At 38.0% G+C, this 25,198-nt stretch overlaps 1 protein-coding gene across 1 annotated transcript in view; it reads right to left on the minus strand.

Annotated features, from left to right (window-relative positions):
- Positions 1 to 22,574: 22,574 nt before the first annotated feature.
- The window catches only part of SYT9 (synaptotagmin IX), a 49,546-nt gene continuing 46,922 nt past the window's right edge, over positions 22,575 to 25,198 (minus strand). The window contains exon 8 of the mRNA XM_010283659.1: positions 22,575 to 22,727. Coding sequence (XP_010281961.1) covers positions 22,575 to 22,727 — 153 coding nt within the window. The remainder of the gene's footprint in view (positions 22,728 to 25,198) is intronic.

The raw sequence follows: 25,198 nt of genomic DNA on the forward strand, positions 1-25,198 counted from the left end.
GGGAACAGCAAAACTGCTGTGTGACCTTGACCAAAAATAACACACTTCAGATACCTAATACAGAGGAAGCAGTTCCCAAGCAGCTTAGACAGTATAAATTGTTGATGCAGAGTAATCATCCAGTAATGATCACATCTATAAAGAATTTGTAATTTGCTGCAAACAACACCCTTCCCTCAACTGTGTAACAGTAATAATTCATTTATCAGTAGCAGCTTGATAATAACAACTGCCAGCCTATATTTTAGCTTATACTAATAAGCTATGCTAGTCCTAGAGAAGTTTAGTGGAAAGTAGAATTAGACATGCATTGTGTATGCCTGAATGCCGGTTGATTATAATACTTCCATTAAAGCAACTAAACAACTTGCTTGTGGTTTTTATTTGCACATATAGCACAATTATGAACGTGTACATTTCCATGAAACTGAACACAAAATAGTTGTTAAACAGTTGGCAGGAGAGAAATGTATTGGCTTAAAACATGTTTATTGTAGTCTTTTTTGATTTGTTTTTCTAATGGCAGTAATAAGCAAGAACGTGCTATGGAGTGAATGTGTACCACTCATAATGGCATTGCTTTTTCTAAAACCTAGTAGCAATAGCCCATGTATATATATAGGTTCCTGCTATAGTAATTTTTGTAACAAGCAACTCAAATAATGGGTTACAGCAATTTGAAGGTATTTCCATCACAGTCTCCACCCCTGGTCCATTTGGGCCAGGTTATAGGGTTTAACATTGCAATGAACTCCCCCCGCTTTCCCCTGCTCCGGCTTGGACTTATCCACAGACTGCAGTCCCTTAAGGCTGCACCTGTTCCCAGTGCAGCCTTATCTATGAGTCACAGTCTTTCCAGGGGTATAACTGCTGCGGCATAGACTTATCTATACCCACAGTTGCTTTGAGGTGCACCTGTTCCAGCATGGCCTTCTCCATGGGCCAGAATGCCTTCAGACATCTACCTGCTCCAGCGTGGCCTTACCCGCAGCCACATTGCCTTCAGAAGTAAACGTGCTCCAATATGGCCTTACCCATGGCTGCAGTCCCTCCAGGGGTGTACGTGCTCCGTCATGGGCTTATCAATGGCCATGTGCTTTGAGGTGCTCCAGCATGACCTGATGTACAGCCACTGATTCTTCAAGATGCACCTGCTGCAGCATGGACTTATCCACAGCCACAGATGCTTTGAGGTGGACTTTCTCCAGTGTGGACTTATCCTTGTGCCACAATCCTTTCACAGGTATGCCTGCTATGGCATAGACATAACCACAGCCACAGATGCTTCAAAGTGTACCTGCATGGGTTTGTCCGTGGCCACAGATGCTTCGGGGTGTCCTGCTCCTGTGTGGGCTCATCCACAGGTCACAGTCCCTTCAACTTGAGTTCACACTGCAATGACTGCCTGGCCAGTACAGCATCACAGAAGCAGCAGTGATGCCTTGGCCATCTGCCAGCCCAGGTGCATCACCCTTGCTGTTATCAAAATGTTCCCAGGCACAGCAGAATAAGATGATAAACAGTACAGCAGTACAGCAAGCAGCGAACGCAAAAAGCAGCCACTAATGAGCACTAAACTCCGATACACAGTAAGGCAAGCAAACCCATGGCAAGCACAGGAGTGTGCCAATTAATAGTTAAACAGCCATAACAGCTATAAATACAATTTAGGACATTCCAATCAAATCTGGCATTATATCGAACCCTTCGAGACCCATGTTAGGTGTCAGAAAGGACTGTTGTGGTTTAACCCCAGCTGGCAACTAAGCACCATGCAGCCGCTCGCTCCCTCCCCCGTGGTGGGGTGGGGGAGAGAATCAGAAACGTAAAAGTGAGAAAACTCGTGGGTTGAGACAAAGACAGTTTAACAGGTAAAGCAAAAGCCGCGCACACAAGCAAAGCAAAACAGGGAATTCAGTCACCACTTCCCACGGGCAGGTGTTCAGCCATCTCCAGGGAAGCTCCAGGGCTCCATCACGCATAACCGTTACTTGGGATGACAAACGCCATCACTCTGAACGTCCCTCCACCCATTCCTTTTTATTTGTCCCAGCTTTAGCTGCCAAGCATGACACCGCTACTTGGGAAGACAAATGCTGTAACCCTGGATGCCCCCCCCCACCCCCCACCCCCCTTCTTCTTCCCCAGCTTTATATGCTGAGCATGACATCCCATGGTATGGAATATCCCTTTGGTCAGTTGGGGTCAGCTGTCCCAGCTGTGTCCCATCCCAACTTCTTGTGCACCCCCAGCCTACTCGCTGGTGGGGTGGGGTGAGCAGCAGCAAAGGCCTTGACTCTGTGTAAGCACTGCTCAGCAATGATGAAAACATCCCTGTATTAACAATACTGTTTTCAGCACAAATCCAAAACAGAGCCCCATAGTAGCTACTATGAAGAAAATTAACTCTACACCAGCCACAAACAGCACAAGGAATATTACAAATCTATAATAAAAAACAGTCCCTGTTTGAGGCTCTCAGATGATCTATTTAATCTAATTGTGATTTGTTCATATGCCTTAGTTATTACAAATGACATTTCTTATATTTGACATCTCCATCTCTAAAGTCTTCTTTTAGATCAGGGGCATTCAGAGCTAAGGCTTCAGCTTTTTTTTAATCAAAAAAATGAAGCATGGTCTGCTTTAGGAGCTTTTGGCCCTCCTGAAGAAACCCAAAGAGAACAGGGGAACTGCACATTATTTGTCAGATGGGTAATTGTAAAAATCATAATACTAACTATACACCTCCTAAAGTCTCATCTCTGCAGATAGAAAACATGGTAGAAAAAACCTGGTAGGCTGCTTTCTGGTGCATTCTCAGTGTTCCTGTGGCACAGGAGAAATATAGAGAATCTGCCCTCAGAATTAACAGTAATACCCATTTTAGATATTTGTAGAGATCCTAATTGATTCTACATCTATAGCAATGCTGGGTTTTGCCCCTTATACAGGATATTTCCAAAAAGAAAGAAAAAATGAAACTATATAAAGCAGAAATGAAGATGAAAAGCATTCAAAAATGCATAACACTCTCCTAATAGCAATTTTAACTCCTTTGGCAAAAGTCCAGTCTCAGAAACAAAAACGTTGACTTCAGTAAGGATTTTGAGCATGACTCTTACATCGTGTTGAGCCCTCTAGGCTTAATTTGAACTGAGTAGAAGTTAACTGGTTGGTGGAAATCTCTCTTTCTTAAGTAATATTTGCATCAGGTAGGGTGTTTCAAATTAAGATTTTAGATAGCAATTAAAACATAAATATGCAGGGCACAAGCAGCAATGATCATTGATCAATAATGTAAATATAAAATGATGAGACTGGGGTTAGAGGTACTCAATAAATTAAAATAATCCTAAATAAGAATATAACCTCCTGTTTTCCTAAGCCAAGAATAGAATAGAAACAAAGAAAGAAACAGTTAATAAGCACTCCTTTGGTAATATTCATGGTCTGGAGGTCTTTGTATAACTTGCCTACAGTCCAAGGTGCCCTTAGCTGTTAAAAGTCTCAAAGTCAGTTTAAAAAAACCCCAACAACAAACTACAAAAACATGGCACCAGTAATGTCTAACATAAGCTGGCATTCTTTTATTTTTTTAAAGAGCTTGAATACAGGCAAAAATCAGAAAGTTTTGCTGGCAAAACTATAATATAATATAATAATAATATAAAAATAGTAAATCTCACATGCATTATCTACTTCATTATATTGACTAGTACTATATTGGCCACATTTATCAGTACAGCATTAAACTTTGGGGCAGTAATTGTGGGAGGGTTGTGAAAGATGGAAACAGAGGAAAATGCAGAATAATCGAGAAAAATGGGTACCATTTCTTTTCTTCATCATTTTATTAGTTTTACATTTCTGTTGTACATGTACTAAAATGATGAGATAGTTTGTATCATTGCCATTAATTCACTAATAACCTAAAAATAAAGAGACTTGTTAATGTTAGGTATAAGAGGAAGTTTATGGAAGATATGTAGTTATGTGGTAACATCTGGATGTTAGCTTGGAAACAGAACCCTTGCTGGACCTTCAGTTTTATTGCCACTAGCCCATACAATTCACTGGTGCAGAAATACCATGTAACAGGGATTGCAACCAAAGATAGGGAAGGAACAGTAGGAATAGACTTTTCTCATAAGAAAAATTTTTCTCATAAGAAAAAAAATCTATTTTCCATAAAAAGATCTTAATTTAAAAAAAGGTAGGGAATGGGGAGGAAAGAAAACACAAGAACTCACAGAAACAGATTGCTTTTTATGGCTGTATTTTTAGCAGTTATCATGGGTGACAATTACTGTGGAAAAAGAGCTTCTCTAATATATTTTTTTCCAATATTGAGTATGGTACAGTGTTTATGTGAGTACAAATATACATAGATACAGGGCTAATATGGAAAGATTTTTAGCATGGCTTCAGTCATTTAGTGCATATATTAATTCCCATTTAAACTTTATCTGATTTTGTCTTTTAAAGCTAAATTTCTCTAGAAAGGTAACAGAAAATAACATGTGTAGTTTTTTCATTACTTACAAACATTATCTGCTAATTTAAATCTACCTGGGGTTGGTTATTCTGTACCACAGAGGCACATAAAAGCAGATGTGATTATCAGAGAAATAAGCATTCTCCTCTTGGGTAAAGAAACAAGCATATTCGTTCTGATATGCCTGAGAATGTAATTAAGTATCAGAAGATCCAGCATTCCTTTGATAGTGCCACATCATCCTGATGTAGGTCAGGGTTTAAGGACCACAGCAGAGTGCTGAAATGTTCTTCTTTGGTATTGTAGATAGATACATTGATTACAACTGAGAATATTAAGAAAACATATTCTTCCTGCTCACCAGCGTGCAAAGAAGCCACACATGCACGTGCACCCACATGCATGCACATTTACTATATGTAGTGCAGTTAAATGGAGTAATTAATCAACTCAGTTGTATCCAAGAAAGATAGAAAGCATAACATTATTACGGTTTCTTAGCATCAGAGACCATGGAAACTAAGAAAATTTTCCATAAGAAACAGATGTATCCTGGGCTGCATCCAAAGCAGCGTGACCAGCAGGTCGAGGGAGGTGATTCTCCCCCTCTGCTCTGCTCTCGTGAGATCCCACCTGGAGTCCTGCGTCCAGCTCTGGAACCCTCAGCACAAGAAAGACATGAACCTGTTGGAGCGGGTCCAGAGGAGGCCACAAAACCGATCAGAGGGTTGGAACACCTCTCCTATGAGGACAGGCTGAGAGTTGGGGTTGTTGAGCCTGGAGAAGAGAAGGCTCCAGAGCGACCTGATTGCAGCCTTCCAATACTTAAAGGGAGCCTATAAGAAAGATGGGGACAGACATTTTAGCAGGGCCTGTTGCGATAGGACAAGGGGCAATGGTTTTAAACTAAAAGAGGGTAGATTCAGACGAGACATAAGGAAGAAATTTTTCACAATGAGGGTGGTTAAACACTGGCACAGGTTTCCCAGAGAAGTGGTAGATGCCCCATCCCTGGAAACATTCAAGGTCAGGCTGGAGAGGGCTCTGAGCAACCTGCTCTAGTTGAAGATGTCCCTGCTCATTGCAGGGGGGTTGGACTAGATGACCTTAAATGTCTCTTTCAACCCAAAGATTCTATGATTCTATGATTTTGAGGCAGGTTCATCTCTAGAACCAATACAGGCTGCAGATGTGATAAACTAAAGAAACATTTCATAAACACCATTTTTAGTTTATTAGGTAGAGTAGTTTGATTTTGGCATCCTGAAATAACAGATTAAATACTATGCTCCAATTTCATTTCTATATATATTTCTATGGCTCTGCTTTTTTTTGTTTCATTTGTTTTGGAGCCTTTGGAGATCTTCTTTGACAGCCCATTAAAGTTGTCAGCATTTTTTCTACATCATTGCCTTTAATTCTAGTCCTGTCTCCTTTTTTCCGTCATATTCTCCTCTGTCTCTCTTGCTGTTGTCTTTTTTTTTTCTTTCCAGCTCTCTTGCTGCTTTGCTTTCTGATTCATTATTTGAACTAAAATTTTTGTCCATATGATGAAGAACCACAGGCATGATTTACATGATATCTGCTTTCTTCAAATATAGACATTTATTCCCAATTGTGGGCAGGAGCCTCTGAGTAATGTGGTTTAAGACTATCATCTGTTGAATCCCTGAAGTTTCAGCAGAATGTTGATTACGACTCTGATAATGTTGTTCAAAGTTATAAAGACTGTCAGTAATGTAGAAAAGATAGCAGGAAGGCCATTCTGAATTGGATGTGAGGAGAAAACACACTGGAACAACAAAAAAAGTTCCTTAATTGCAAAGCCTTGTAAAAATAAACAAGGCTTAAAGCTGGGGGTGTATTTATTATGGCATGTGTTGCAGAAGCTCAACAGATATTTTTACTCATCATCTCTTGAATAACTAGGAAATATATCAGATAAATACTCTTTATGTATAATATAGACAGACAGACAGACAGATAGATAGATAAATAGATGTGAAATGTCTTGAGCAACAGGAGCTGTTTAAAATCATGTTTTTCCTGAATCACCCTAAAATCACCCTGAATTTGCTGCACTTAGATGGGATAAGATTTTCAGAAGTGATGAGTAACCTTGAGTAGTGTCTACGTTGTCATGTCGCAAAGGGACTTGTGCTATAATTTTGCAGCCTTTGCTTCAAATTATGTTTATCTCTTCCACTAAGTATATTCCTAGCATCAAAAATGGAAGCACACTGAATGAGTAAAAACTATTAATTTTGCTTTAAAAGGAATTCTGATAGAGAAAATTCTCAACCTCCTCACCTGGGAGCTTCTGATGCAGAAAGTTCAAGAAGATAAGGGATTTTATAAGACTAAGCAAGAAGAATTGTTAGCAGTATTAATTACTGCTCCCTCAGTGGTGTCCATGGACTGGCTTGACAGGATATGGGCAAAATGTTTCCATTTAATAATATGTTATCAATAGGATAAATGGACAAGAAGGTTCTGCTGTATAGTCTTCATATAATTGCAGTGTAACTTGTCTGAAAATGCAAGTGAGTTAATTATAGAATGACTGCTTAATAATAACAGGGCTGTTTTCATTAGATTGCACAGTAAGTCACATTTTCTAACTCATGAATGATAAGCCCTTGGGAAAGTTATTCATTTGTTGTTGAACACTGTCATTCTAGTCTCTGATGGGCTGAGGCAACAGTATATAGATGTTGAATGGTTAAAAATGTGAGGTGGCAGAAATTGCCTGTGGTTCATGATGGATCAGAACAGAGACTGACAGAGACTATTAATATTTTCCTTTGCTACCATCCAGTCATTCTACTTCTATTCTGACATCCGTGAGTGCCACATGTCCCTTCCAAAAAGGACAGCTTGCACACTACCAAGTTAATAATATCCTTAAACAAGGATTTAGTTTTTTTTAATACTGAACAAAACGAAGCACTGCACTCTTTTGCTAATGTCCTAGCTCTGTCTGCCCTAGGTGTTCAGGTCCTTCTATTTTATGTATAATAAAAATGAAAGAACATATATGCACCATGTTAAACAACTTATTGACTTCATATTTTATAAACTGAAGCATATATTAAACTAGGTATCCTTTTTCTTCACTGTAGCCAATGGCAATATTCCCGGTAGTGTTAGTGAGTGCAAGAATAGGCCAGAAAGCTATTTTTGCATGAATTAAATAAGAGTACAATAGATTATTCTTTCAAGAAGTTGGAGCCTATTTAAAACATTTGTGGGTTTGGTGGTTTGTTTTTTTTTTTTAATGAGTGTGCAACATGCAGTCATCGTTTGCATGAAAAGTGCACTAAAGCTTGCCTAAAATGTTTTAATGAGTCACTGAGGGACTGTACTAATGCCTTCATCTGTAAGATTATATGCAAAACGAAGGACTCTCATTCAAGCTCAGTGCTCTGAAACAGACTTTAAATCTCTAACAGGGTCTGTTCACTGCAATTAGGAAGCAGAAACAGTTGTTTGAAAGACAGAGACTCCATGTTAGTCTAGACTAAAAGCCTTCTAGCAAAGATAATGGAAAGCTTCCTTCAGAAACCAGGTGGAGTCAGTAGCACTTTGTGGTTTTTCAGTTTCTCAGCAGATGGCCAGAAGGTCTCCAAAAACTAAGAAAGAAAAAAGAGCTCTAATACTGCCATTTCAAAGCACTTGACCTGCCATTTCAAACTTATGACTACCACAAGGTTACAGCACAGCCTGAGAGCACCACCGAATCTGTCGTGAGAGCTCCACACTCACCAGATACTTAAAACTATGCAAACAGAAAAGCCAAAGTTTATTAGACAGTCACAAATTCAAAATTCATAGACCATGTGAAGATCAGATGAAAATCGCTTGGTGTCTAGAGGTAACTAGTATGTAGGTTAATTTAGTCTCTGATCTCTGAACACTCAGATTTCTCTAAATACCTTCTCAGAAACTAAGTGAAAACTGAGATGCTTGTTCAGTGTCTTGGTTCTACTGTGATTTTAAGGAAAAATGCTGAACATGTAACACTGATGAAAAAAATTGTGATACAGACATTTGTATGCTATTTAGGTGCCTAAATCGAAAGCTGCAGTTTTGAACATTTTTGCTCTATTAAGATATTTACGTGAGGTTTGCAAAATAATTGTATCTGTGAGATACCAAGGTTTTAAATGACTTGCCAAGGTTATATACGGAGAAGCAGTGGCTGAAGAAGACCTGGATATCCAGTTATATGAAGAAGACAATGAACAAAATACAGAAACAGACTTGGACCAGATCATGGTCCAGAACATGGGTTTGACTCTTCCAGTTAAGAGACAGAACCTTGACTGTGATTTTTTTTTTTTCCTCTTTCACTTAGTCAGTCAGTGCTTTTCACTCCATTTCTTCCCTGCAAACTACAAAGAAATGGATGGTATCACGACACTTTCCTCACATAACCTGTTATTACATTATAGTCTAACCTATTACCACATTAGTTAGTGGCTTTGTATTCTTTTGGATGGTGGCAGCTGGTAGGTTTGAAACCCCAAGCTAAACAAGGACTTGTAGATCTTATATATGTTTTTTACTTCTCTGCTATCTACTCCCATTACAAAAGAGTATGACCATTGATTCAGATCAGAAGTTCACATTTTCTTCATAGCATCTGGCTATAGCTAGTTAGTATCTACCATTATTACATAATCTACTTTATCCCTGGCTGGTTTGACTTATCTCCAATTAGCATCCCATTGTGAAGTGTGCATCATCTTAACTCCAAAGAGACTGTTTTCATGAAACATCGAAAGTAATCATTCATTATAACACCCTTCATAATGGTCAAATATTGTATTTGTCATTTGATGCCAAATAACTGCATAATGCTGAAAAGGGGCAAATGTGATGTTAAAAGATCTGAAGCAGAAGAAATTGTTGTTACTTCAGAAAAATTACAAGATAAGATACATTTTACTATTTCATTTTAACTGTAACTTAGCTTGATTATTTTCACATTAATTACTGAAGTTGTATTTAAGTGACTGTACATTGGCAGACCTTGTTCAAATCTTAAGTGCTAATTTAGGAAATAATATTGAATAACAAAAATTGTCTAATAAAACATTTTGGTTTAGTTTATAAGATTACAAGTATTTTTATATTTCTATTATTACTGTCCTTTGACATTGCCAGTAATTTGGATGACCACGCTTTTAAGGTTTATAATTTCTTGAATAATGTTTACTATGTTTTGCAAATGTTTCCTTTTCAAATGTTTTTTGAAATTTAATGGGTGCTTATTTACAATTGGGAACGCATAATGGTGCGTTGTTAAAAATCTATCCATTTTCTCTGAAATAGTTTCAGGAGTAATTTAGATTAATAAAGCCAAAATTACATTTTTTTTCATTAATTATGGAGTAAACTCTCACTCAACTACTGTAGCCCCTGCCATCTATACAGTTTGATATATTTCATAGGTGAAAATATTCATGTCTCATTTACAGAGAGGGAAATTGAAGCATGGGTTGATGACTTAGACTTGTGGAAACCAACATTATAAATGAAGAATAAACCCATGTAATCTTGTCCCATTACCGGCACCCTGTCCACTTCATCATCCTGACAGAAGTGAAGCCATCCAAGAGGATTGCTGTTGAAGTTGTGGACAGCAGCTTATATCTATGATGCAACACTGGGTCTGACCTCAGTATAAATACCTAAGAACTTTTATGGATAGGCAAGAATCTGGAGCCGAGCTTAGAGACTTACATCTAACATCCAGTTTCAGTGATAGGAAATACTAGAAACAGTCTTGCAGCTGTGCCTCTTGGAAATGGTCTCTCATTGATCTCCATTTCCATGGTTATCTTTAAGGCTTAGAGCTTCAAACACATTCATATGAATTTGAGCGAATATTCACATTTGTGTGAATGAGCCATGCAAAATTCATCCTATAAAGGTGTTATTCTGAGGGACCTTTTCTGATGCAGTAGGCAGGAACAAGGGCAACATTACTTCTTGCTGAGAAGATAAAGAAAAATGGATGATCCTTTGAAATACATTTTGCAAGAGAAGACATGATTAGTGGGACAGATTTTGAATAAATGCTATGTCTGTAGGAGAAATATTCTTCTAATGGAAAATACGTATACCCAGGGAAAACCTTCTAAGTATCTGCAGCCACAGGAGTTACAGGGAAGCAGAGGAAGGAGGAAATTACTTGTAAAAGGATGAACGAAGTAAGATTATTTTGGAGATGAGAAATGGACCTACACAGTACTTTTCTTCGTATTTCCCAGGATATGTCCTGTGTTTTTCATTTTATTGGCTTAAGGGAAATGAATTCACATTTTATTTTCAGAATAGAAATCATGGTACAGAAGAGGAATGCCCAGAGTAGGTAACACAAAAGAAAATGTCAAGGACCAAAGGCATAATACTCATATCAGATTGCATTCATCTGTTTAAAGTGATGCTGGAATTCATTCATCCAGATCAGCAAAACCCAAATCTTTGTCTCTCAGAGGCTTTTTTTCAGAGATGTGGTGAATGACATGAGGATGCATGATGGAAGCAGCTCACCTTTATAGGCTTGATTTGTTCAGTATCCTGTACATAATCAGTAGTGATATCTGTCGCTCATGACACCAAGAAGTTGAAAATGGATTTATGACTCATGTAATTCAAAAAGATAACATTAAAGAGAATTTGTTTATAGGATTACCTAGCAAATAAAGGTTGTGATTAATAGTAAAAGATAGACCAAAGAAAATACTACAAAGCACTGAGGTCCCTGTATTGCTGGTACTTACTGGAAATGGGGCATTACTTTGTGTCCCTGATGTTGTGGTGCCTAGTGTCTTCTGCCAGAATGCGAGTCTCCTTCAGTGATGCCACTTATATACGTTGTGGGAGAACTCAGATGCTTCAGATTTGAAAGATCAAAAATGTTGCTGTTATTATTACTTTTATTATTAATAGCCAATCCTAGAAGGATTCATCAGAGTTTGGAAGAAAATGAGTGGAGAGGAAACCTGCTGATGTTCTGAGTCCCCAGCTTTGGACACTTCATAGTGGGTTCCTATTCAGTGATCTTTGTCTGAGTGTACAGGAAATCCCGAAGTAAATGGAACTGTAACAAGCTGGAACTTTCTATTTGTAGATCTGCAGGAAAAAATAAAAGAAAAAGAAAACAAAACACCCATGCACAGTACAGGTGATGGATGCACTTTTTTTTTTTAAAAAAAACAACCATAACCGTGGCCATGTTATCGGCCTTTGGGTAAATTATCTCAGAGTGACTCAGATCAAAAGGACTAGGCATCTCGGATCTGTAATTCATGACTATTCATGGCCATTGATGGTGCAGGCCGATATACACACATTTTTATCTCCTGAAAAATGATCCAGAGTTAGGTGGTTGTTGGCCTCAGCAAGTTAAAATTACAGTCTAAGTCCATCCTCCATGTGCATGTGAAGAGCCAGCATCTCTTCCTATTTGTGTCCAAAGCTCATTCTCACTCACTTTATAGATATTTGGTGCATTGCTTCTTCAGCTAGCATTCTGGAAAGAAGTCAGGCATTTTTGTAGTGCCTAATGTGGAAGGCATCTCAGAATTACCAGGACATAAACACTGAATAATGGTAATGGTCATATGAAGTTTGAAATAGTCCTGAAGCTTTTTGATCTCTCACTAAATGAGAACAGAGCTGTAAATGAAATTGTATGTTCTTTTTAACATGGGCCAGGCCATACATAGCAAGTAAGCATTAGTTAACTGCTGCTTTTAGAATTAAATCTATGACTGATTTCTGTTCACATTTCTGTTGTTGAGATGTGTGTTTTTCAAGTCTCTATGCAGATAGCCAGAGAACACTTGATGTAAGTCATAAAACGGATCAGAATAACATTTCTTCAAAGATAGATATGTAGCGCTGGTTTCTGTTGAAGTAGCTTTGTGACAATAAAGTAGTTTTGCCAGCTGACAGACAACAGAGATGTAGTGACTTCAACAATGCTATCCTTTGTAATTATTCTTCTCCCTTAGCTCTACAACATGGGTTAGGTAGTTGAAAACCCAGACCACTGTATGGCTGTCTTCCCAGGCTCTCTTTTTCATATTGTTGAAAAGTAAACAAAGTTTATCTTAAGTGAATTAATAATATGTCTGCATAGCTGAAATTTTGACAGGTTTCTCGCCACAATCCAATTGCAGAAAAATTGGAGTCAGTAGAATGAAACTAAGGGAAGTTGGGTAATAGTTCCCTTTCTAGATACCTTTCTTTGAACATCAGTAGAGGTATTGAGAATTCTTTACACTGGAGCAAAGGAAGTCTTTGTGTCAGAGTCAATCTGTATTTAAGACATTGCAGCATACGGCAAAAAAATGGAAAAAAAAGGTCTCACACAGCTTTCCCAGCAGCTTCAAGGCACTGAGAGTGGTGTGAAGGCTTTAAAGATGCATCAGAGAAGAATAAAGGCCTCCTCCACCTACTCTAGTCTGGTGGGTCTTTCCACAAGTTCCCCAAAAGGGAACATTGTGTTCCTCGCTGACTCCCTGTAGAGCATCCCTGGCATTATGCTGGTTTTGAGCTGTCACATTTGGCATAGAAATTGTGTCAGTAGGTGGAAGGAGATCAAGAAGAACATATTTTTTAAGCTCTTCAAATATATACCAGTCCTTTGAGTTTGTCTGACACAACCCTGGGCAGCATAAAGATGATGTGTGTTTCTGCTACCATTCTACTGTCCTGTTCCTTTGGTAAGCATATCAGAATGAAGAATTGGGCTCAAATGTTTTATGAGTGTCAGATGTGTGTGGCTAGTTGCAAGAAAAGAAAGATTGACATTAGTGAAGGTAGAAACTGGGAAGTCTGGGCAAAATTCTGGAGTGAAAAAGCTATGCTGCCAGATTGAAGCTGTGATGGCAGATGCAGTTGGGATTTGTGTGGTACGCTACAAACATTGGTTTGAGTTGAATTGGCCTTTATCCCACTTACCTGCAGTGGATAAATAATACTTGTTTTTACTCCTCAATTAGCAGCTTGGCAATTGTATGTCCCTTCATTGAGAAAAGAGATAAAAGGCTCTGCTTGCAACCCAGATCTCCATAGAAGAAGTATGCTTTTCTTAAGCCATTCAATAAATGTGGTAATTTTTCACTTGAAAAAAATTGGTGTAGATTCAGGAATTCAGTAATCTGTGAAATTCTATTTATGAGCAGAATTAGATGGTAATGATTTAATTAATGGTTGAGCATACTTTTCAATAATTATATCTTTTCATCGAGTGACAGTTTTTTGTAATTTAGGTCTTAGACAGTAATTAAAAAACAGATGCTATTTTAGGCACAGTCTGTAGCACACCCATGGTACTTATTTTGAAATTCAAAACAAACACAAAACCACTGCTGGACACTTAAGGCAGAAAGATGAATTAAAGTCATTTAAGGTAATGTGGCATCATGCATACATACATGAATTGCTATAAGTCTACTATATATATGACTAATCTTATATATATATTTATATACATAATATATAAATATATGTATTATTAATCTCTGTCTGGGTTCACTGTCATGGAGCATGACAGTGGTTTTGGTGGGATTAATTTTTTTAAGTTTTGTGTTGAATCTTCTGGGTCAAAAATCTCAGGTTTCATTTGCAGACTGTGTTGCATAAAAATCATTCGGTACTTGGGGGCTTGGAAGAGTCAGGGTGAATTGTTTTCTGATAAACTGAGGCTTCTTAACATTCTGTGAAAGCCATTCCTGTAATAGTATAGGAGGAGAGGCTAGATAAGAGACATAATGTAGTTTATGAATAAGATAATGTCATACTCTACCTCTGCCTCCCACACTTCTGCCATATTCGAAGCAGACTGCATTTGCTGGATTAAAGAAGGATGCGTGGTTACCAGTTGCCTATTAGACTGCTGCCTAGTTTGCTGAGGCAGAAGGCAGGCTGTGGTGTATCAGGCTGGGAATTGTCCAAAGAGAAAGGAGGGTGTCCTGGCTAAGGCAGTGACTTGGATGCTCTGTGTCTACTTTTCCCAAAGAGTTCATATACAATATTAAGCAAGTCATTTATGTTGCAGATGTCATGATTCATCGTGCCTTGTGTTGTGTCTGCATCCACAGTGCTTTCCTCAGAGGTAGGATACTGAAGTCTTAGCATAGCATCTGGGCTTGTTCAGAACTCTGTTTTGAGGAAGTAACCTGCTCCAAGATGCTTATTATTGCAAACCCAAGCCCTTAGTTTTTGAATTGACACCTGAATGACTGTGCTAATATTATTTTCTCTGCGCTCCTGCACGCCATATATAAAATGGAGTTGATATACCAAGTGTCCTGGTTTCAGCCAGGGTAGAGTTGGTTTTCTTTACAGAAACTAGTGTGAGGCTATGTGTTGAATTTGGGATGAAAAAATGTTGATAACATGCTGACGTTTAGAGTTGTTGCTAAGTAAGTCAAGGAGAGTCCAGCTTCTCATGCTGGCCTGCTAGCAAGAAGGTTGGGGGTGCTCGGGAAGCTGGGAGGGGGCACAGACAGGACAGCTGACCCAGACTGGCCAAAGAGATATTCACTACCGTATAACATCATGCCCAGCACATAAACTGGAGTTAGCCAGGGAGTGGGAATCGCTGCTCAGGGACTGCTATCAATCACCAGGTGGTGAACAATTGCTGCACTGGGCATCACTTGTTCTTGTACTTGTTCTTGTTGGTATTATTATTGTTGTTATCATTGTTGTTTCCTTCTCTCTTGCTGTCCTATTAAACTGTTTTTATCTCAACCCACAATTTTTTTCCCAATTCTCTCTCCTGTCTTGCTGCGGGAGGGGGAGTGAGCAAGTGGCTGCGTGGTGCTTAGTTGCGGCTGGGGCTAAACCACAACATGTATGCTGTTTCAAGAAGTTATTCAGAAGGATATACCTAAAAGGATGTGCAATAGGATCTTGACAGCAGAACAGAAAATGAGCTAATTCTTTTACTCAGCGAGTAGCTAGCAATCATTAGCACTAAATGCATGGTGTTTTGCATTCCTCACACATTGAAGAGCTGCTGACTCATCTTACCCCTGAAATGTGCTTTTTATTCAAGTATCCCAAATGAGTAATGATCCAGAGATTTCAGTTTTTTTGCTTTGTCTCATGTTATTCCCCTTTTTGAAACAGTTCATAGGAGTTGTCGCATGTGCCAAAGGCAATTAATACAGAGCAGTAAATCCAAATCTCCTTTCTTTAGAGGTCCTTTCTCTTAAGGACAGTAACATTAGAAGTTTTCTGTGCCTTTGGTTTAAATAAAACTTTGAGAAGGTATTTCTCAATTAATTGTTGGTATTTGGGCAGTTGGATAGCGTAAGTATTATGTCAGTTCACCTGAATCCTGTGGTAACACCTTTTCTAAACACAGCTCTATTGCCTGTTCATTTGCTCTCTGTGTTCCTGAACGTTACTTTGGACAAGCGTCAGAATGCTTTGACATTTCAGACTGTGTTATGGCCTGAAACATTTTAGTAATGTACTTTTTCAGACCTCACATGTATTGGCAAATATTTGATGTCTTTAGGAATAGACATGAGTAGCTATTGATTTTGTGATTTGCTGTCACCTTGGATTTTGCAACATTCATCAGAAGTGGTTCAGGCCTGGCTGTTGCTATTAACTCATTAAATTTCAATCTGGGAATTTATCCTACCACGTTCTGACATTCTGTAGCAGCCCTTATGTCCCTACACTTTTGGTCTGTTACCTGAAGACAAAATACACACCTTTCTAATGAAAATGTTATTGCTGTGAGATAATAGCAGATGAAACATGAGTAAAGGTTGAAGCTCATTACCAGCCTTGTCTGTTGGACCTGGTCTCACTGGGAAAACTGCAGGAGAAATCAACGTGTTCAGGAAAGTTTTCTGAAATATTAAGAGTAAGAATGATTGAAGCCATCGGTCTAGTAAAAACACTGAGGAAAAGATGATGAGGGAAAGATTTTGAGGAATGAATAGGAGGAGAAGAAAAGGCAGATATCAGAAGTAAAAAAAAAACCCCAAGTAAAACCAGTAGACAATTCAAATGCAAATCTATTAGGCATATATTTAGATGCAACTTAGATGTTATTTCTACTTGCAATGGAATTTCCAAGGCAAAGCATCTTAGATCTTGTCTGAAAAGCTCCAGACATTTTGAAGGTTTTGCTGAAATGTGCTGTTCTGCCTTAGCAGGGTGAGAGCAGAAAGGGGAGTGGGAAAGATTTATTGCAATTACTCCAATTCTCAGACACATTGAAGGAAATAGCAAAATAACAAAAAAGCAATTCAGCAGAGCCCCACACCCAAACCTAAAGATGCTCCTGATGAAAGGAAGGAATTTCTTTTTTGAGTGAGCTCAACCTATTTTTTGGCAGTGTTTGGAACAATGATTTTTAATTTAAAGTGGGTTGAAAATATGAGTAGGAGGAAATAGCTTCCAGTTCTTTCTCACAGGGAGAAGATTCAGCTCCAGTGTCATATTGAGAATTCCTCCTTCTGTTTTAATCCACTTTAACTTTTCAAGTAGTTAAGGTAGTATAGAAAGGGAAGAAGTCTTAGGACTTTTACAAAGAACTGGATAAAGATGCAAGAAATTAATTAATTTGGGAAAATATGACAGAAAACCTTAGCTCCTGCTACCAGTAGCAAGAAAACCATCCTTAGTAGTAAAATGTTTGTTCCCAATTACTGCTGCTGGAACTGTGTGGTACTGAACAGGGTATAATCATCATCCCAGTGTACAGTAGGTTTCTGCTATCTTTGATGCATAGTACCACTTCAGGGAGTTTTTTACCATTTATGATGGCCTAAACGTATTTTATTTATTGACCAAAGATGTACCTATTTTTCTAATTGGTGCAGTCATAAGACTTACAGGTATTTGCAGTTCCTCCCAAATGCCTTTTCCATTAGATTTAAAACATTGATTTATTTGTAAGTTTTTAGTAATGAAATTCAAAACAAAGTAGAATATCGTAAAAAAGTTATTTGAACTTCACAATTACGTATGTTGTTGCATGGCCTGCCTAAGCTAGAAGCTGGTGAGATTCCTCAAGGGTAACTGGGGAGAGAGGACTAGGGCCAGACTTAGGAATAATTTTTTGAATTCTTAATGTTCTTTTCCTGAAACATGTGGTATATATTAAAACACTTTGAACTGAAAGTGAAATGCTGTCATGTTTGAGAACTGAGGTTTTGCAGTGAGGAAATACCAGTAGTATGATCAAAAGATTGTTTTCTGGAAGACAGAAGATGTATTTCCACTAGAACAGTAAAAATTTGGAATTGCATTTCACTAAGATACAACAACTGATTGATGAGTTTGGAATTGTTTTTTAAGTTATGTGATTATTCACAGAAAGTTATTTAATGATCTATTTTTTATGTTATGTCATGAACTATCACCTTGGGTTTTTTTTTAAAAGGTAAAAGTAATTCAAAAGGTCCAAAAATGTTGCATTTTTAAAAGATGGTTTTTAAAATTATATTTATTTTTTTGGAGTCCTAATGTAGCTGAGCTCTATTAAGCTATTGTTTTAAGAATATTTTTGTGTCAATTACTGAGATATAAATGATTACTGAGATATAAATGATACGGTTATAATAACATTCTAGAAACATAATTCTGTCAGCTAAACTGAAAATTACAAAACTTTATAAAGGATCAGTATAGAATTTTGTTGTTGTTATTAAGAATGGTTTCCCCAACAAAAGTATTGTTATTGACAGTTTTTCCTTTGGGTAAGGATCTAACACGAGCTGGCTTACTGACATTTCTCACACTTTGAAATGATTCTTTAATATTAAAGCAGCTTTAGTTATGCTCTTTGGACCAGACTGTCTGTTCAGGCACATCTTACCTTATGGAACATTTACAGATGTTCCTACTTATGCTTATATTGGAACATAAATTCACTGAATATTATTTGCAAGTTATTAAGTGGTTTTAAGGCCATGACCTTTTGGATGGTGTGGTGGACCAGATTGAAGTATGTGGTTAATTAATTTGGAAATGAGAAATGCATAAGTACAGCCAGCGAATTATTTGATGCTGTTTAAATGGCAATATTAGAATACTGATCAGGGTGATAAAAACAGTGGCTTGAAATAGACTTTGTTCTTGTCACTACTAAGGGACAACTTTGGCTCTCAATTCTGAGTGTTGGAACTTCCTATTTGTACAAGCCTGGCAGGGAAAGGATTCAGCCCCAATCAGTTTACCAATTTCTGTTTCAAGGCAGAGCGGTTTTTTTATTTTGCTTAGAATTTACACCACAAGTCTTATAAAAATTTGCATGTTCCTTATATGAGAAACCGCTTGAGAATCCGCTCTTAGGGCCCACCGTGACAAATTTCAGTGGCAGTATTGTCAGACACGAATGGAATTAGTTTGCAGTACAAAACGCTGTGTGATTTCCTTCCCTGGAAAGGTTACTTCTGGAGTCACAAAGTTTGCCAACTTGATCGTGTCTTCAGATGCAGAGCTTGGGCCCTGTTCTGTGTCTCTGCTACTTTCTGAGTCACTGATTTCTTACTGTAATGGCCTGTGTCTTTGGCTCTTCAGGGACATTGCTCTGCATTCGCACTCCTGTCACTTCAGACGCTTTTTAGACTTCGTTGCATGTCCTCACTAGGAATTCCCCCTGTGGAAAGTCATAGTCACCTGGTAGTAAAGCTTGTTATTAAGAAGGTATCTTCCTTAATTTTCATCCCACTGAACATTAGCTGTGCAGGATCACTAGGCTTCTCTGGTTTAACGTTATGTGGGATGTCTGATTTGCTATTGATTAGGCTTTTGCAGTGAGGATCCTCAACCTTTGGCTTCTCACTTTCAGTTCGTTAACAGGCTGTTGCAATCTGTCTTTCAGCTGTCTCAGTCTTAATGGAGTTTCCTTTCAAGTCTGTAGGCTACATATGAAGGCTTAAAGGGTGATTCTGCTGGAAAAGTGTCTTGAAAGGAGAGATGTGTGGGCGTTTTGACAGAGGAAAAGGCTTTTGCTTGCTTTTTAACAAAGAAATAGACACACACAAAACAGTATTTTTGAAAGACATTAGAAACAATTTTGAAGTTCATACACCTCCTCTGCTGTAGTATAGTTTATAGGGGTTTATGGGACAGAGAAGGATAATTAGCACTACATTAATTGACAGAGACCAGATGCCTGGGTCCTTCATTAATGTTCCATCTCTCTTGCTATCCTAGCATGCCAGCTGTCTGGAGCATCATTTTCTTTGCAGGTACCTGTATGTAATGCAGAAAAACAGGAGTCTATGTAGGGCCTAAAGGTGTTACCGTTATTAAAGATAATATAAACTTCAAAACTATGGGCGTGTTCTCATTTCTTTTCCATGCATCTGTGATATCACATAATCCCAAGAAGAGAACAGAACTGTATTAAATTATTTCTTAGTTGCATGAAATTATTGTTTTGTGCCACATTTTGTATGTCAGCGGCCCTTTATTAATGCGGTATGTGCAAGTAGGCTAGATCTTCCAAATGAGAAGAGACGGAGCTCATCCCTAAAGAGACAGAGAAACTCTTACTTAATTAGATGTCATGCACATGTAGAATCCTTGCTGACAGATAGGTAATTTCAGTGGGTGTGAAAACAGATAAGAATAAAAGACAAGATTATCACCTTTTTAGGCGCAGTTTGTGTGATCATACCAGATACATCTGTATTCTCTTTTTCATTTGTTTCTGGGCTCTGCCAGGAGACCCCTGGGAATTTCCCTGAGCTATGTGTCAGGTGTTGACAGGAGGATTGCTAATTTTGCTAGCCTGCTATGCTAAATACAAGTTTTGATAATTTAATGCACTGTCACTTGGTAGAAGCACTTCTGTAGCTTCCTGATTTTCATCTTAATATTAAGTATATATGGGATTCATGTTTGATATCTCTAAAAATCTTTCTGTAACGATGATTGTGGCCATGGGATGAAACAAGAGGAGGTTTTGGTATCCAAACCCCCAAATTATGTTTGAGTGCTGTAAAGTATGTTCGTTCATGTTAACAGGTTTGTCTCTCTGGTTTCATTTATTTTATCAAAATGTAACATCTACGGAGAAGGACTGAGCTAAAATATTTCCAAAGTGTTTGTTTGCTGTCTTTCTGAATAATTAATTGAACTTCAATATATTAAATACAAAATAGTAATAAATTACAATTGCATAATTTCTTACAGAGTTTTTATTAAGATCAAAACTTATTTGTTCAGACTAGATTTATATAAATAAATCACAGTACATTTTTACTTGTGTTTAGAAGATTGTAATACATATTATAAAATTAAGAATTTTTTTGTCCCTCAAACCATCACTGCGAAAGGAATCATGCATTATTTATACTAAACGAACAAAATGCCCACCTAATTGAGAGAGCCTTGATACAGGTATGGCTCTGCTCTCCAAAATCAGACATGAAACATAGAGATACCAGGACTATTTATTGAACAAGAAATAATAAAGCATAGTACAATGTTCATGTGTTATTAAAACCAAAAGTATACCAAAACAACACACCTCTCTTCACACACCTTTGCAATGGGCGTTAAAAATGACAGCTGGCCAGCATGCAACTGAGTAAAACATTCCAGTTTTACGATGTCTACGTTTGAGCAAAAGAAGGAGGAACTAAAAAACCCAGACAAAACAAACAAACAAGCAAACAAACAGCCCAGATGCTTACAAGTCCGCATGTCATCTTCCCCTCTGTGCCACGTGTACTGTGTTCGGTCAGCAGGTGAGGTATGTCCTGATGATACCTTTCCTGAATAGTGTCCATCACTGCCATCTGGATTAGCGCACTTTACGGACCTTCAAGGAGATGGAGGTCCTTTCAGAGAACTGCAGGACCCAGGAGAACTTCCAGTTGTAGTTCCTTGCCCAACCCACTGTATCAGAAATTAACTGTAAGCGCAGCTCTTGAAACTACTCAGCCCTGAATGTGCGGTGCGCTTAAAAGACATTTCACACCTTGCACAGCTTGGTTCATATGTTGTAAGGCTGTCACTTCAAAAGAGAATTATGGTTGCAAGAGAGGCCTTGCACTAATTACAGCAAGATTCAAGATGATGATGTTATGAAGTCTGTCCTGCTGCCATTTTTTCCCAGCACAAAGGGCTTCTATTCAATTCTCCAGTATTGTGGATTACTTTCTCTACATGCTTTTTTCCTTGTAGATAAGCAAGCCATTGCTTTCTCACTTGATACTGAGATATAATCATTTGACAATGCAATGTTCTGAAGGGAAGAAAGCATTTAATTGATGACATTTCAGATTGAGTGACCTAGTCTATGTTTTTTCACTTCTTTCTGTTCAAACAAAACGCATTAATGGTAAAGTAGTTTCAGCAAGATTTCTAACGGGGACAAACAGATTTTTCAACTGAATTTCCAGTCCTCTTTCTCCCTTCCTGCTTATTGTGTGTTACTTTTAAACTAAAAGAGAGTTTGCAGCTATTTTTTTTTCCAATGGCAAATAGGTCCCCTCAGTGCTCTAATGTTGCCAAGTGATAAACATGTAAATATGTTTCTTGTACCTCTGACTTTGGATGCCCATGATAATATAGGTACATATCATGTTTGGTGTTAAAAACCACACAAATGAAATGAAACCAAACAAACCGAAGAACAAAAACAACAACAACAAAAAACCCCCAACAACTATCCCTTTAAGCCAAGAAGGGTGGACTAAAATAACCTCTTATTTTTAATTCTTTGCTGTTGCCATTTGCTGTTGTCTCACTTTGGATTGAACCAGAAGTTCTGCTGGTAGTTAAACTCCACCTCTACATAACACATTTCTCATATGTACTGCTTTGCTGTTTTATGGATTCGCTGGCATAGAAAGCTGAAGTGTGCATCGACCGGTAGGAACAGTTTGAGCACTGGGGTTTTTATACTATATGTTTGCTTTCTGTTCTGGTAGTCCCTGCTTCCCCAGACTGAGATGCATGTGTGTTTGTCCACTGCCAGGATTATTTACAGGGAGAAATGAAATAGAAGAGAACAGAAATTGTTTTAATGTCTTGTGATTTCAGTGGAAACAGATAAAGAAATATTTCAGCACTCAACTGCAGAAGGGTTGTGCTGGTAGTATTTTGGCATGGGAGTATCATACAACTGCCCGTTATACTCTGCCACAGTGTCAGTAGCTTGGAAGGCTTTTCCATTGACACTCACTGCTTTTTCATAAAACAACATCTGAAATGGTGGCTTTTTACGGAAAACTAAAAGTAACAGTTTAATAGCACATTGTTAGTGAGTGAAGTGGGATTAAACTCTTTCTAATGGATTTCCTTTTCTATTTTAGAATTATGATACTTGTCACACAGTGTAATTATGCTTTCACAGGAAATAAGAAAACAAATGGGGATTGAGGCTTTGGAATTATTCTTGTGAGCCTTCTACTAATTTACCTCTGAGAATCATAGTACAGAAAAGAAAGACTGAACAGTATTGGCATCATAGTTTTCTCTGGGTTTGCAGGTCGTTTTGTGGCAGTATATCCTCTGTTCCTTCCAAAGTGCTGTTGTATTATTGTACTACAGTCTGAGGACAGCAGCAGTGTACTGGTCCACCAGAACCATATCACAAAAATATTTCAGGTCTAGGCAATAGCATTGTTTAAGTGGAGTATAAAGGTGAAGAGTGAAGTATCCAAGTATAGAAAATAGCTATCATTCCATATATGCACTGCTATGATAAAGCAGATATTTGTAAAAAGCACAAAGTGTGCTGGATCCCACTTTAAATGCTCACTAAACAGAGATTTTTTTTTCTTTTTTTAAATAGAACTGTGTTCAAAATCGTTCTCTTGATGCCAGATCCTTGGTCATTAAATAAACTGAGTATGGTAATAAAATAAAAAACACTGGCAATGATAATGATATTACTTTTCAGTTGATGCCCCTTTGAGTTGCTAGAGACAAGTCTTAGAAAGGTTTCTGCACTCTTCCATGGACACAAAATGAGCCTGCTGCATAGGTGTTTTTCCTTTTTATGGAAGCTGCTTGTTGCTAACATTGTAGTGGCAGAGTGTGCAGCTGCCTGCTCCGCATTCCAGGCAGGGATACATGTAGAGTGATTTGCTCAGGAAATCAAAGAACTCTACTCCAAAGGAACAAGTCCTCCTTCTTTGCTCATGCACATCTCCCCATGTTGACTCCTGGAAGATGAGCCTGAATAAAGAGTGCAGGATTCTGCCTGAAGTGAGGATCATGCATGAACAGATATGAACATTATATTGTATCACTGGCCTGCTGATATAAAGCTTCAGTTGAAAGTGTAGTGAAATAGCTTTGCTAGGGCAACTTTATATCTGTATTTTTCGTTCTTCTGGAAATGCCCAGTTACTGAGCTGAAATTTTGCTTGGGCAGGTTTTGAAGAGTTGTTTAGTTTGCCAGGGGTATCCTTGAATGTGGTAGCTGTATTCTTCCTAGCACGGCATGAGATTTTTGAAAACCACTGTACTTACAGGACTTCTGCTTTATAGCTGCAGTGCACATTTACAACAGAGCCAAGATTTCCTGCAAGTGCCAAGCTGTGCTTTTACCCATTAGGAATTGCGATTTTCTGGAAGATCCTCAACTGATAGGTTATAAAATTAATTTTTCAGATTTTGGATCAACATTTCAAATATTTTCTTCAATCTATGCATGCATTTTTATGTCAGCAAAATTGCAAATCCAAAATGCTTGGTGAGTGTTCCACACATACAAGACATGAAGCAATGTGTGTGTGCACAAACTTATCTGAACTATATATAAAGACCAGGGCTCTCTATCTGTAAGTATGTAGCAGGCAACTCGATTGTATAAAATACACATACTTTACATTTGCGTTTTAAAAATAAAAATCCCTGTGTGAAAATTTGAATCAAGTTCTCTCTAGAAAACTTTGAAGGAAGAGAGAACTCCAGGCATGGCTAAGTAAATGGCAAAAATTTATCCCGGGGCTCTTGATCTCTCATAATGTGAAAGAGTTCGGCACTTTGATTTTTTTTTTTGTTTTAATGGTCAGAATTTGTTAGCATTTATGACATATGTCATGTAAGATAACCCTGTTAATTCTACTACAAATAATAAAGAAAGTCTTCACAGGCACTATATATTTGGAACAGCATTTTAAAATGACATTGTGTGTGTGTGTACGCACATGCACCCACATGTGTGTGCTTGTGTGTATGATAGAGCATAGTCACCTGTGATATGCTTCCAACTTCTTGCAGTGTCATGGACACAACCGAGAAACATTGACTGGAAAACAATCTACAAAGGTTGAGGACTAACAGCCTCCATGTTATACAGATGGTTATCTTCTTTCTAAAAGAACATACTGTCATTGCAAACACCATATGTATCTTGTTCTCACCCAACAGAACTTTTTTTTCATTTTTTCAGATTTGAAGGATTTCTGCAAAGAACCATGTTAATTGGTTTCCGTGTAAGGTGAAAGGAGGCACCAACTGAGACTGGGGATGCAACTTGTCATCAAAAAATAAATGTCTGATGACAACAATTCTTGAAAAAAATTATTTAGAAAGCTATCCATTCACAATACTGCACCTTTTTTGCAAATACAAGAACCATATTTGTTGCTGCTTTCCCTATTTGTTGGTTTTCATTGCTATCGTGTTGCTTGTAAAACCTGGGTTATTCTAATGAACAGAAATTATGACTTGAAT

This window comes from Phaethon lepturus, unplaced genomic scaffold (assembly GCF_000687285.1).
Source record: "Phaethon lepturus isolate BGI_N335 unplaced genomic scaffold, ASM68728v1 scaffold6323, whole genome shotgun sequence".
NCBI classification, from domain to species: domain Eukaryota; kingdom Metazoa; phylum Chordata; class Aves; order Phaethontiformes; family Phaethontidae; genus Phaethon; species Phaethon lepturus.